Source organism: Glycine soja, chromosome 15 (assembly GCF_004193775.1).
Source record: "Glycine soja cultivar W05 chromosome 15, ASM419377v2, whole genome shotgun sequence".
In the NCBI taxonomy this organism is placed as follows: Eukaryota; Viridiplantae; Streptophyta; class Magnoliopsida; order Fabales; family Fabaceae; genus Glycine; species Glycine soja.
The window spans coordinates 9,581,666-9,593,782 of NC_041016.1; the positions used below are offsets into that span (position 1 = coordinate 9,581,666).

A 12,117-nucleotide genomic window follows, 5' to 3' on the forward strand; every position below is an offset into this window, starting at 1 on the left:
TTTTACTAGATTTTAGGAGTTTAAATCGTCACAAGACATATTTTAAAATATTATTCATTAATCTAAATTTTGAGAGTTTAAAGCCATAAATTATATTTTTAAAATTATTAAAAAAAAACATGTCATTAATTAGCCACGTCAGCTTTGAAGACCAAAATGCACTATTTTCAAATTAATGAACAAAAAAAAGTGCTTTTTAAATTATGAGAGTACAAAACATTTTTAATTTGAAAGACCAAAAGATCAAAAAGATATTTAAATCAATAAACTTAAAAAAAAATCCACTTAATTAATTATTTTCGCGTGTGATATGCTGAGTTGTACACCATTAACAATATAACTATATACTCTTATTCCTTAAAAATTCGAATATAAAAAACTAATCATATTGGAATCATAATTCCATTTCCAAGCCAAGAAACAAAACCCAATAATAAAACCCTACTATAGGTACACCGTACACGATATGATCAATTATGAGCTTCTAAATAGAACATGTAATTAATTAACACAAGTGTCCAATTTAGTCGTTATCTAATCTCCGATTTGAAAGAGACGGCATCATCATTTATTTAGTATAATATTGTGTGTATGTGATTTGACTTTAAATAGAGGTATCCGGCCTAGTTTACCTCATGGCAATCCCTAACTCGGTCTTCATTAATTATCTTTATTTCTCTTTTTTCTTGTTTAAAAATCTTTCTTGTCACCTTCATATTACTTTCTTACTTTAATTAATTAATTCTCCTCATATCATTTTATTTTTATAATATAAATTTGCTCGTACACCGCGTACTCCTTGTTATCATTGCTCTAATCTATATGTGCATTCTCAAGTCGCTGAAGTTTCGTATTGGTTATGCTTACATAATGAAACTAATCTAATCCAAAATTCTACTCATTTTTTTAGTTTTTCTCTAATTAATCACAAAGTCTACAAAATCATACGAGAAACCAAGTTGATGTAAACTTGGACAAAATTGTCATCAATGATGTCAGTGGAAACGGGGCATGATTGTTTGCACTATGATTCCGATGAAGAAACCTCTAGTTGCTCTTGCGGTTTCATTGGATTTCGGAGAAACCAAGTGTTTGATTGCAGCACCAACGAGATAAACAATGAAGATTCAGAGGAGCTATTTGAGATCAATCTGAAGGAGCAATTGGATACAATATCAGAAGAAGACTGCGAAAGCAGTGTGTTCTCTTTTGATTTTCATAACGACAAAGATGTTGTTCATGTTGCAGTGGACCACGTTGGGGAATCAAGCATGGAAGCACTTTTATGGACTTTGAATCATGCTGTCACACCCTCTACCACTGTCTATCTCGTACACGTTTTCCCTGAAATCAGGCTCGTCCCAAGTCCATGTGAGTCATGTTCTTATAGTTCGCATAAGCTTAAGAGAAATTATTACATGATTTATGATAATCAAAGTCTTTATCAATTTCTATGTCACATATAATAGGTTTATTGAAAGGCTCTACATGACATGTGACATGTAGGTGAGTATAATTCATTTTGAAATATTTGATTATGTCATGTGAAGATTAGTCAAGATCATAAACATGTGAGGGTCTTATACCATGTAATAATTTTTCTCTAGCAAGATTAATTGGTTACTTGTTGGTGCTATTCAAGGAATGAATTACAAGGTTGTTACCATTTTGATTGATAAAAATACTGAAGTCAACGGGAGAATGAAGTGGTTGTTTCCATTTTAATTAATGAAGCCATTGATTTAGCTGACTTTCTGTGCTTGATCGTATTGCTTTTGATGTTTGATGGCAGTTGGGAAATTTCCAAGGAGTCATGTAAATCCAGAATATGTTAACTTTCACTTGACACAACAGAAAAGCAAGACAAAAGTGCTCCTTCAAAAGTTCATTGACTTGTGCCTTGATTCAAAGGTAAAGAAATCTAACACACATACACGCACACAATACCCTATTTTACACTTGAAAATATCACTTTGGCGGAATTTAGTCTAAGAAAAAAAAAAGTTACCAAATAGTGTCTCAAAATTACGAATGTGAGACAATTTAGTTCTTCATCTGTTTTGTTAATATTTTTTTGAACTAATGTCAGTCACTAATAATTTTTTAAGGTAAATTGATACACAGTCAGTTTTTTATAGGAAAATTATGTATCGAAAATTGAAGACAAATGACTAAAAGGCTATTCACTTTGTGTAATGTTGCAGAATTATTTAGTGCCTTCTTTTTCCTTTAAAAACTAAATTGAGCCAAGTGTTTTTTTTCAGAGACGGATGTGTGTGTGAGAACTAAATTGGGTCGAGTGATTTTTGCTTCTGAGAAACTTTTCTATATTGAATATTGATTGCAGATAACGGTAATAACATACAGGTTAAGGTGGAGATTATGCTTATTGAGGGTGACAACATTGCCAAAGCTATAACAGACCATGTTAGAGTTCATAGTATAAGGAAATTGGTGATTGGAATTACCAAATCTAATTTAAGGTACCTTTGCAATATCTGAAATTAAATTAATAACAATAGCCTTTTTACTAATGTGTCACATATTTTATTATTGGGATGAGTAGCAAATCTGTCTCTAGAAGGCGAAATGCCATAGCAAACAAGGTCCTCAAGAACGTACCAGAAATTTGTGATATTAAAATAATATGCGATGGAAAAGAAGTGATTGATCAGATGATAGGTTGCAACTCATCATATTCCAGTGACAGTAGAAGTTCCAGAGTTTCACAAGAAGAAAATGAATCCTGTGGTTTTGTTCCTCTTATGCGTTTTGTGCCAAATCCTATATGGTTATTTAGACCAAGATTTTGATCAATGAATATGTATAGTAACTCTTCTATTTTTGTTGACCCAAATGTTAGACTAGGAATAAATAGGATTCATACAGAACTTGTGTAGTAATAAACCATGTCTTATAATAAAGAGTAATATCAATGAGAATATATATATATATATATATATATATATATATATATATATATATATATATATATATATATATAGTCTATTCTAATTTCTAACTAACTAGTGATCTGCATGTGAGGCATGATGATCTTCCATGTGGGCTATTGGGTTGCAAGTATTCTATGATAATATTGCTATAACGTGTGCTAGCTGCAGAGCCAATATAGAAAGTGTAAATATACACGCGCAACATGCAGCAAGAGTGAGATCAAAATATGTGCGCTTCTTGTGAAAGAACGCAAAATCTGGTTTGGAATGTATTGAACAAATCGAAAGAGAGCGTGTTGCTATTTGCTAACACTCCTTGTTATATACTTTTTTTTTTTTGGTAAAGAAATCTCTATAGCTGAAAGTCATGATGAATCTCCTTCAAGTCGTAGAGATTATCGAAATAGATTTTGTCTCTCCTAATAAAAAAATTTCATACACACAAATCACAATTAGAGGATCGTTGTCAACATACTTAAGGAACTCAATCATCTACTAATTTTGTTAGGATGCTATTATTCTTCTTGTATATACTAATTGGCATAGTTAGGTTTTAAAAACATTTAATAAAATAGAAAGAAAAAAAAACATTTGAAAGGTTTGCATGTTAGCCTAAATGGACTCAAAAAGGCTTGTGACTAGTTTTGTGATGGGCCGCGACACCTTCATAACCAAACCTCCATTCTCAAAATTCAAAGGCTTTTGTGTCTAGTCTCTTGAAAATCCTCCTGCGTATCAATCACTCTCCATTTCAAGCAATTTTTGTATTGCACGCATGTGCATAAACTAAACCTTAGTTTAATAGTGATCTATGTCACAACAATTTAGAAAGAGACAGAAGTTCAACTCTTTGATTAAACCAAATAACGACTTAATTTTCTAGACTTTTTATTCAACAAGCTTTGGGTTTTGTTTGTGTGTAAATCTATTAGCTAGCTTCCTTCCTTTCTACGGCAAAAATAGATATTAACCACCCACACGTAACAACAGCCAATCAATTTAAAACTCAATAAACATTCATTGATGGGGCATAGAACTAAGTTTGGCTAAAGAGGATGGGGCTTGGACAAGGGCAACTTTACGAGTGATAGGTAAGGACTAGTTTGGTGGAATAACTGAATAAGTTGAATTTGAATGCTTAAATGGGAGAGTACAAAATTGGATTAACAAAGTATTGGATTGAAATATACTAGGAATTTTTATTTTTACATTTCTACCCCTAATTTAGAAACATAAATGAACTAGAGCTTAAAGTAATTTGTACTATCTTTTTCTTAAAGTAAGTTGATACAACTTCTTTTCTAAAAAGTAAAGGCAGGCATTGTCGATGGTAATCAATACCACAGTTTTTAAGGAAAGGCTCTTTAATTAGAATTTAAATAATCTGCATTTTGAAGGGTATATGAATTTGACATTAAATTGTTCCAGAGTTTAATCTGTTTTTACAGAAAATTAAAGAATCGGATTTATTTTATTTTATTTTATATTTTAGGTATCTTAAAGTTTTATTCAAGACAGTTATATTTTAATACAAGGAATGTTATAGGCACTCTTTTGGAAATCATAAATTTTTCTAAGTTTTACTTCTCATTTAATATAAATTAGGAAAAAAAATCATTAAATGAAAAATAAAATATATCGAAAATCATGATTTTCTATAAATTCTGGAGAAATTCTTTAAAAAAATATCAAATCGCTAACATTTTTTTCATTTTAACATTAGTTTGTTTATTTTTCTTCGCATGACATATCACCCAATATATTACTTTAATATAGAAGAATTAAAGTTAATATAAAGTCAAATTTTATGATTGAAAAGATATATTTTACCTACCATCAAGTCCTTATACATGAATAGAATAAATAGAACATAAAAGCTACAACCTACAATGTACTACATCGGCTCCTTTTTAAGTTTTAATTGTCGTTTAAAATAGTAATAAATAAATTAAGAAATAAAATTTATATTCTCTTTTTTATTAAAATCATTTAATTTCGCATTATACATTTTTATTTATTTTATCAATTAATTTTTTTCATTTGTCTCTCTTTAACTTTTTGATGAATACATAAAATAATTATGAATTAAGTAAAAATAAAAATATGACTGATATAATATTATTTTAGGATCTGGCCCAGTTCCGGTGAAAGAGTACATTCCAACAACTACATTTACAATCATTAACTTACTAATCAATGCCTGAAATTGCAATAAAAATCAAATATATCAATTAAAATGTATAACGAAATTATAATCTCAATTGATTTTGTAGTCTTCCGTTATTAATCCATTTTGTCTTCTTTTATTTTCACATTGAATTATTTTGATAAAACAAAAACATTTACCTGTCTAGAATTTATTAAACCGCCATCTGGCAATTTACCACCAATCTATACTCAAGAAAAAGAAAAAAAGAAAGCCTAATTAACATGAAATCATTTGAGTTTAATGTCAATGTACAAATTTACAGTATCCAATCACAAATCATTGTTTGGCTGGATAAGCTTATACTGTCTAAAATAAAACGTTCAATTAGCTAAGAATGTCTTACATTACATTCATCCCTTGGAGGAACTTTACCAAGAGGAGAGGATACAAATTTCTCAACTAAACGTAATCCTACAGTGTCCAACGACCAATAGTAATGCTCATGGAAAGAAAAATCTTACTAATTATATTGCCATAACAAATAAATAAAAACACATAAACAGACTAATTCTGCATTTTAATTGATTTTTGGATTTAGATTCTATGACAGTGCATTCAGGCAATGGTGAATTTCTAAGCGGAAAAAAGTCCTTTTGTGATGACATGACACTTGTTTACAAAGCAAATAAAAATATACTAAATCTTCATTTTGTTTGATGCCCATGTGCTCCATTTTCCACAATTACATACTTACCAATACCATTGGGACCTTAAGAGCATCATCACCACCATTGGCTGGTTGGAATTCCTAGTAGTGCATTGGCAGGCAGTGTTGAAATGTTGTTTTTATAAGCCTTTTTTTGAGATGACAGAGAAGCTATGCATTAATTATGCCATACAAATTTGAAACTGCAAATAGCCAACAAAAACAAACATACAATTCCTCATCATATCTGTTCCTGAAACATTGAAAAACAGTTCCTCCCCCTCTTAACAGAAACCATTTGCAATCAATATATTGTCTCTACCCTCTCTCTAGAAGAAATCAAACTCCAGATAATTATCAGAACCTTTCTGATTAGCTATTGACATATGGTTAACAGCCTTTTCACCACCACTTGATGAAGCTGGTGAGGGTATCTTCTCAAACTCTACAGCCTTGGGGATCTCGGGTGGGGTAGCACATCTGATCAATGCCCAATTCACACCTTCAAAAAAGGGGTGTTGCTTGATCTCAGTAGCGCCTCTTTTATATGCCAATCTGTGCTGAGGTTCCTTTACAAGCAACCCCCTTATAAGATCCCTTGCCGCAAAACTCACAACGGGTGCTTCTGGAAACCGCAGTGGCTGACCGACAACGTTAAACAATGTAGCTCGGTTACCGGATCCCTTGAAAGGCGTTTTACCGAACAACAGCTCATATAGAAAGATCCCAAAAGTCCACCAATCAACTGCACTCCCATGACCTTCACCCTTAATGATCTCCGGTGCCAAGTATTCGTGAGTTCCAACAAATGACATGGACCGGGCATCGGTAGGCTCTGCAATGAGCTCAGGTAACGGACTCACTTGGTTGCCGATTTCATTTTTTGGCTTCCTGTCTTTCTTTGATTTGCTAGAGAAAAGCCGGGGTGAAAAGCATGTAGTAGGAGCAACACAGGATGGTTGGATGCAGGAAGGTGGCTCAATACATGCAGGTTGGACACAGTAAACAGCATTCTTTCTTAAAGGCTCAGAATCTGTGGACGAGGTTTTAACGAGGGTCGGACTAACAGCACATCGGAGGGAGAGGTCAAAGTCAGAGAGCATAATATGTCCATCATCCCTAACAAGAACATTTTCTGGCTTAAGGTCACGGTAGACAATCCCAAGCATGTGAAGATACTCCAAAGCCAGTAGGACCTCTGCCACATAAAATCTGCAAGTTACAAGGAAATTAGCAGTGGATACCATCAAATCATAACATAATTGCCAAACCAGGCAAAAAACCCAAAAATGCAAAGCAAGAAAAGAAATCATGTCTAAGAGGCTTAAGAAACATCAAACATCTAATTTCAGCTGACAATTTTATCAAAAATCAGAGGTTAAGGCATACACCTGCACTGAGAAAATCCCTGTAAAGGAAACTAAACAAATTCCCTAGAGTTGTTTTAATATTAATGACGATTAAAATTTCCACTTAATTTATCTTTCCACAAACAAGCTTTCAAAGATTCATTTTACTCTAGTTGAGGTTATGTACTTGTTTGGACATTTGTTAAAATCAAAGCAGACATAAAACCCACAATTTGATATCTGAAATTGTCTGCAATTAATATTTGACTTCATATAGGACTTGAACAAAACAACCAAAGGCATCATAAACATATGAAAAGCAAAACATTGCATGCAAACCCACATGCAAAGGAACTCATATCACAACCTCCACCTATACTTTTCATGCATGCATGGCACAGGAGGATTCTAAACTTAAAATTTAATGTTCTTTACATAAGTATAGTCATCGTTTTTCTTAATCCGCATACAAGGATTAAGTAATCTAAGCATTAGAAATTAAGTTGTTTCAATATAGTGCAGTAATTAGAGCAACAAGTACGGGAGCACAAGCATGATTCCACTGCAACTGCCTACATTAAAATTCAAGGGATTTCCCAAGGCAAAATTCAAAAAATAAAATATGAATATAAATGCTGCAGTTGTACATCCTGAGAAGCAGACTCAAATCTAGTTTCTTTCCCTGTAGACTATAACAAACCAGCAAAGCATTGTATCTGAAATTGGATCCAGTTTTCACACAAGTAATAATGTTCAGGGGGAAATTCAAAAGGAGAAATACAGCGAGTATTATATATCAGTATGACTGAACTGAAACTAAGTTTTAAAACATACTTTACTGCCTGCTCAGGAAAATGCTTCCCTGGTTGCTTCTGCCTAAGAGTATGGAGGTCACCACCTGGGCAGAATTCCATAACCAAGCATGAGAACTTCTCTGTCTCAAAATGGGTGTACAAAGTTGGGAGAAAAGGGTGATCTAGAGACTGCAGAATTTCTCGTTCTGTCTGAGCACGAAGTAGCTTTTTACGACTTGCAAGGGACCCTTTGTCCATTACCTTCATTGCAAAGTAACATTTAGTTCCACTCAACTCGGAGAGGTAAACGCTGCCAATATCCCCACAACCCAGCCTCTTCAGTAATCTAAAGTGACCTAAACCCAACACCCCATCTCTACTTCGAACTGCTTGGATAGCTTCCCATCTCAAGTCATTAGCCTTGTGAGGTTTGTTTATGCTGCTACTAAAGCTACTACAAGTACTCTCATCACTCACATCACTGCTTGTGCTTCCTCTGCAAATACTGCTCTTACCACTCTCAACAAAATCAGCCCGGTTGCTGATCTTGGCACTTCCACTTGTCTTTGCAAGACTGCTGGCCCCATCACTAACTTTGGCAGAAACAGAACTGTTCTTCACACTTCCATCTTCCGACGTCTTTTTGTCTAGATCAATAGAGCTTTCCTGTGAGACTATGTTCTCATTAGCAGCATGAACTACTTTGTCGAGAACAGATGAGGAAGCACCAGAACCACTTTTAATGCTCATGGAATCAGCAGACCCCTTTAGGGTTAAACCTCCTAACTTCTTGATTTCAGCAGTTTCCCCGGTATTCTGCTTGGATGCGTTCGCTGCATACATAGACAAATCCACAGGAGCAGCCAGCTCTGTTTTCTCCCCCTTCTGCAAAGAAGACCCTGTGTCTTTTGCCTCAAGGGTTTGAATCCCAGCCGTCTTCTGATGGTGTTTTGGGAGAGCTCTAGAACTAGTTTTCGAGTCCATCAGAAATACTAAAAAATTTCAATTGAGATCAAATTGACCAAATCCACGGCCTAGCATCCATTTAACTCCCCAAAAAAAGCAAACAACCTATGAAAGGCATCAACATCACAAACAAGTAGTCAGCCATCTCCCCACAAAATGGGAAAAAAAAACATTCTCAGTTTAAGAATAACATGTTGACAGAAATTCATCAACCAATCCACTAAGCAAACACTTCAAACATCAATAAATAACATCACAATAAAATTGTCTCACATTCAACAACAGATAAATAGATCCATCAATAAGTAAAACCAAAACAGTCCCTCCCACTGATACAACAAAAGTCCATCATCACATAACCAAAACACAAACAAGATACTTAACCAACCAAAGACCTTAGACTCCACCAGAGTGGTAAACCACATGCCAAATTATTCATGAACAGAAAGTTGACAAAAACCTAAGACCCATGAAGCAAATAAAAAGCATATATATTTTATATCCCTAGCAAAGTCGCATGCATAGCATGATCCGATTAGTAAAGCTCAACAGAGCTGGAACACCAACAAGTCAAGAATCAACCCAAAAACACAAAAACACATAAGGGTGGACTTCGAAGACCAAGAGAAGAGTAAAGTATGAGTCAAACTTGCCAGCAAAAATTGGAGATTTTTGGAGAGATAAAAAAAGGTATTGGGGTGGTGGCGGAAAATTACCAGAAGCAGGTGCAAGAGAGTGATCCTGAGAGAATTGAATTAAAAAAATAGATCTTGATGAAGGAATAGCGGTTTAAAGTGGAATCAGAAGCAGATCCGAAGGAGGAGAGAGAGACCCAAATGGAAAAAGAGTTAAACTTGAAGGGTTATGGAGAAAACCCAGGTTGGGAAGGGAAGAATTGGAAGAGGGGAAAGTAGGAAGAGAACAAAAGAGTACCTAATTTGAAGGATCAGAACACAGCTTCGTAGCTTTTGCAGAGAGAGAGAGAGAAAGAGAGGGAAACACTGTAGATAGGGAGCTCCTGGTAGCTTAGGCCTTAGAGAGAGAGAGAGAGAGGGGTCAAAGGGTAAAGAAAGGCTTTTTTCTTCATTCAATAATTTCAATGGTTTTTTGTCGCCAAAACCAAGAGAGGTCCAAATCACTAAACAGTTCTGAGGTCTTGCACCTGTCTGTCATGCCTTTGCCCAAATAATTCTTTTTTCCTTTTTATTTTTTCATTTATTTTCTTCTCTTTTTTTTATAACATCTTCTCCTTTTATATTCTACTACTATTATTTATTTTGTTGAATAATGATATATATAAACATATGTGTATGTAAAATATTTTATTAAAATTTATAAAAAAATTATAATTTTCTCTAATTCTTTTTATAAAGGCAACAACAGAATTTTAAATTTTATGAAAACTATTTAAATCTCTAGTGATAGACTCTAATAAATTTTCATTTTTTATCATATTATAGTATATTATTTATCATTTTTTATTATTATATCATATTGCATCTAATTTTTATTATAAGGTTTAATTATCTAATTCATCAAAATTAAATAAATTAGTTAATTTAATTGAGAATATTAAATTTATTTTAAATTAATGTTTTTTACAAAAATTATCCCCTGAAGAAACTAATAAACATTAATAATTTTAATTAAGAGTAATTTTGTGAAATACAAGAGATATTTTCGATTGGATTTTATAAAAAGAATCTAATCATACTTTTATTTGAAACTTATAATAAGAACTCAAGACAATATCATTTACTTCCTCTTGTGTTGGTTACAAGAAGAAGAAAAAAGATGTTTTACACTTATTAAAAGAACTAATTAATTTTATTAAATTGTGTCATTTTTAATTAAAAAATAAATATTTTTTGAAAGTATCATTCATTAGAATTTGATATCAAACATAATTGATCTTATTAAATGAATAATAATATTTTGAAGATAATCCTGTTAAGTAAAATATTAGTAATTGATATTTTTTTATATTTAAAACCAAAAAAAATAAATTTATTGCTTATATTTGAGAACCAAAATATTGCCCTTTTATATTTCTCTATTATTATTTCAGTAATTAATGATGAGTAAGATATCCACAACAATTTTATTTATTTATTTATGTTCATATTTTTTTATAGTAAACTCTTTTTTCAATAATGTTTAGGGAATATCAATATCAAACTTGTCATCTTTAAATGGTTTTTAGAAATAAAAATGCCAACTATGGGTATAAATTGAAAAATCAAAAATATTTTTATTAGAAAATATTATTAATATAATTTTAGCATGATTTTAATATATCTCAATTTTTTTTGCCTTTTTATTTATGAATTTTTAATCATTTTTAAAACATTATATAACAAAAGCCATTTTAAAAATATTTTTTAATGGTGTTTTGTTATATTAATATTAAAAATATTACCTGACATGTTTGTGGAGGTGATAGGATTAAAAAAATAAATATAAAAAATAAGAATAAAATACAAATTATATTAACGTCAAATGATGTGTCTGCAAGTATATGGATATGAATAAACTCAATTATTCCCCCATTTCCTAAAATGACATAAAATCTTCAATTCCTTTCTCAATATTTCGATGAAATAGGTCATATTTTAAGGCGAAATTTGGTATTAATTCACAAGGGAAAAAGGCATTTTTTAGACGATTTGACTGCTGTTATTAGAATAAAAATAATGGGTTGAATCTTAGCATGAATTTACTTGTTCGTATGTCAACAAGTTTTGAACTATAAATATTATTTAATTGTTAATAATTGGATATTTCTATTTAAAAATTCTGAGTTCACATGTTATTGATGAAGGAGGTGTGACTAGGTTAAATAAGACGACAACCTCCCTATAGTGTGGAGAATCTAATAGCCTGTGACCATGCTACAGCCTATATTTCCTCCTTCAAAACCAAAATATACCAAAAATAAAACATCAATCAGAAGCAAAACTAAATAAGCAATAAAGAAAGAAAAAATGAAGGGAATATTTTTTTTCCTATAGACAATAATTGTTATTATGATTATGTTTGCATTCGTCATTTGATGGAAATACAAATTCCCATCACTTAAGCCGACATCAAGATTTTTGGTTGCCTAAAATGGGTGCTACTTTCCCTTGCAGTCAATAAAATCACCAAGTAATGGACCAACGGTCGATGGAATGTTTGGGTGATCCAATGAAAAATAGAG

The 12,117-nt window shown here is 32.2% G+C and overlaps 2 protein-coding genes across 3 annotated transcripts; one reads left to right on the forward strand and one right to left on the reverse strand.

The window, feature by feature from the left end:
• Positions 1-799: 799 nt before the first annotated feature.
• On the forward strand, positions 800-2,924 carry LOC114387230. Its single transcript, XM_028347373.1, has 4 exons — positions 800-1,371; positions 1,793-1,911; positions 2,368-2,483; positions 2,567-2,924. Exons 1-4 carry the CDS (start codon positions 990-992, stop codon positions 2,811-2,813), a joined length of 864 nt encoding a protein of 287 aa, XP_028203174.1. The 5' UTR covers positions 800-989; the 3' UTR covers positions 2,814-2,924.
• Positions 2,925-5,466: 2,542 nt separating this feature from the next.
• LOC114388424 (serine/threonine-protein kinase D6PKL2-like) lies at positions 5,467-9,998 on the reverse strand. 2 transcript variants are annotated; one of them, XM_028348914.1, is made up of 3 exons: positions 9,852-9,998; positions 7,993-9,023; positions 5,467-7,021 (listed from the first exon to the last, which is right to left on the reverse strand). In XM_028348914.1, exons 2-3 carry the CDS (start codon positions 8,934-8,936, stop codon positions 6,139-6,141), a joined length of 1,827 nt encoding a protein of 608 aa, XP_028204715.1. In that variant the 5' UTR covers positions 8,937-9,023; positions 9,852-9,998; the 3' UTR covers positions 5,467-6,138. The 2 variants fall into 2 exon arrangements, with proteins under 2 accessions (XP_028204715.1, XP_028204714.1); XM_028348913.1 differs by having other exon boundaries at positions 9,635-9,995.
• Positions 9,999-12,117: the final 2,119 nt, after the last annotated feature.

Bases quoted from the DNA above. Each gene is read 5' to 3' on its own strand.
- LOC114388424 (XM_028348914.1), bottom strand. From the start codon at position 8,936: ATGGACTCGAAAACTAGTTCTAGAGCTCTCCCAAAACACCATCAGAAG. The intron at 7,022-7,992 runs GTATGTTTTAAA...TGTAACTTGCAG, and splicing joins TTTCCTGAGCAGGCAGTAAA to ATTTTATGTGGCAGAGGTCC.
- LOC114387230 (XM_028347373.1), top strand. From the start codon at position 990: ATGATGTCAGTGGAAACGGGGCATGATTGTTTGCACTATGATTCCGAT. The intron at 1,912-2,367 runs GTAAAGAAATCT...AATAACATACAG, and splicing joins ACTTGTGCCTTGATTCAAAG to GTTAAGGTGGAGATTATGCT. The intron at 2,484-2,566 runs GTACCTTTGCAA...TGGGATGAGTAG, and splicing joins ATTACCAAATCTAATTTAAG to CAAATCTGTCTCTAGAAGGC.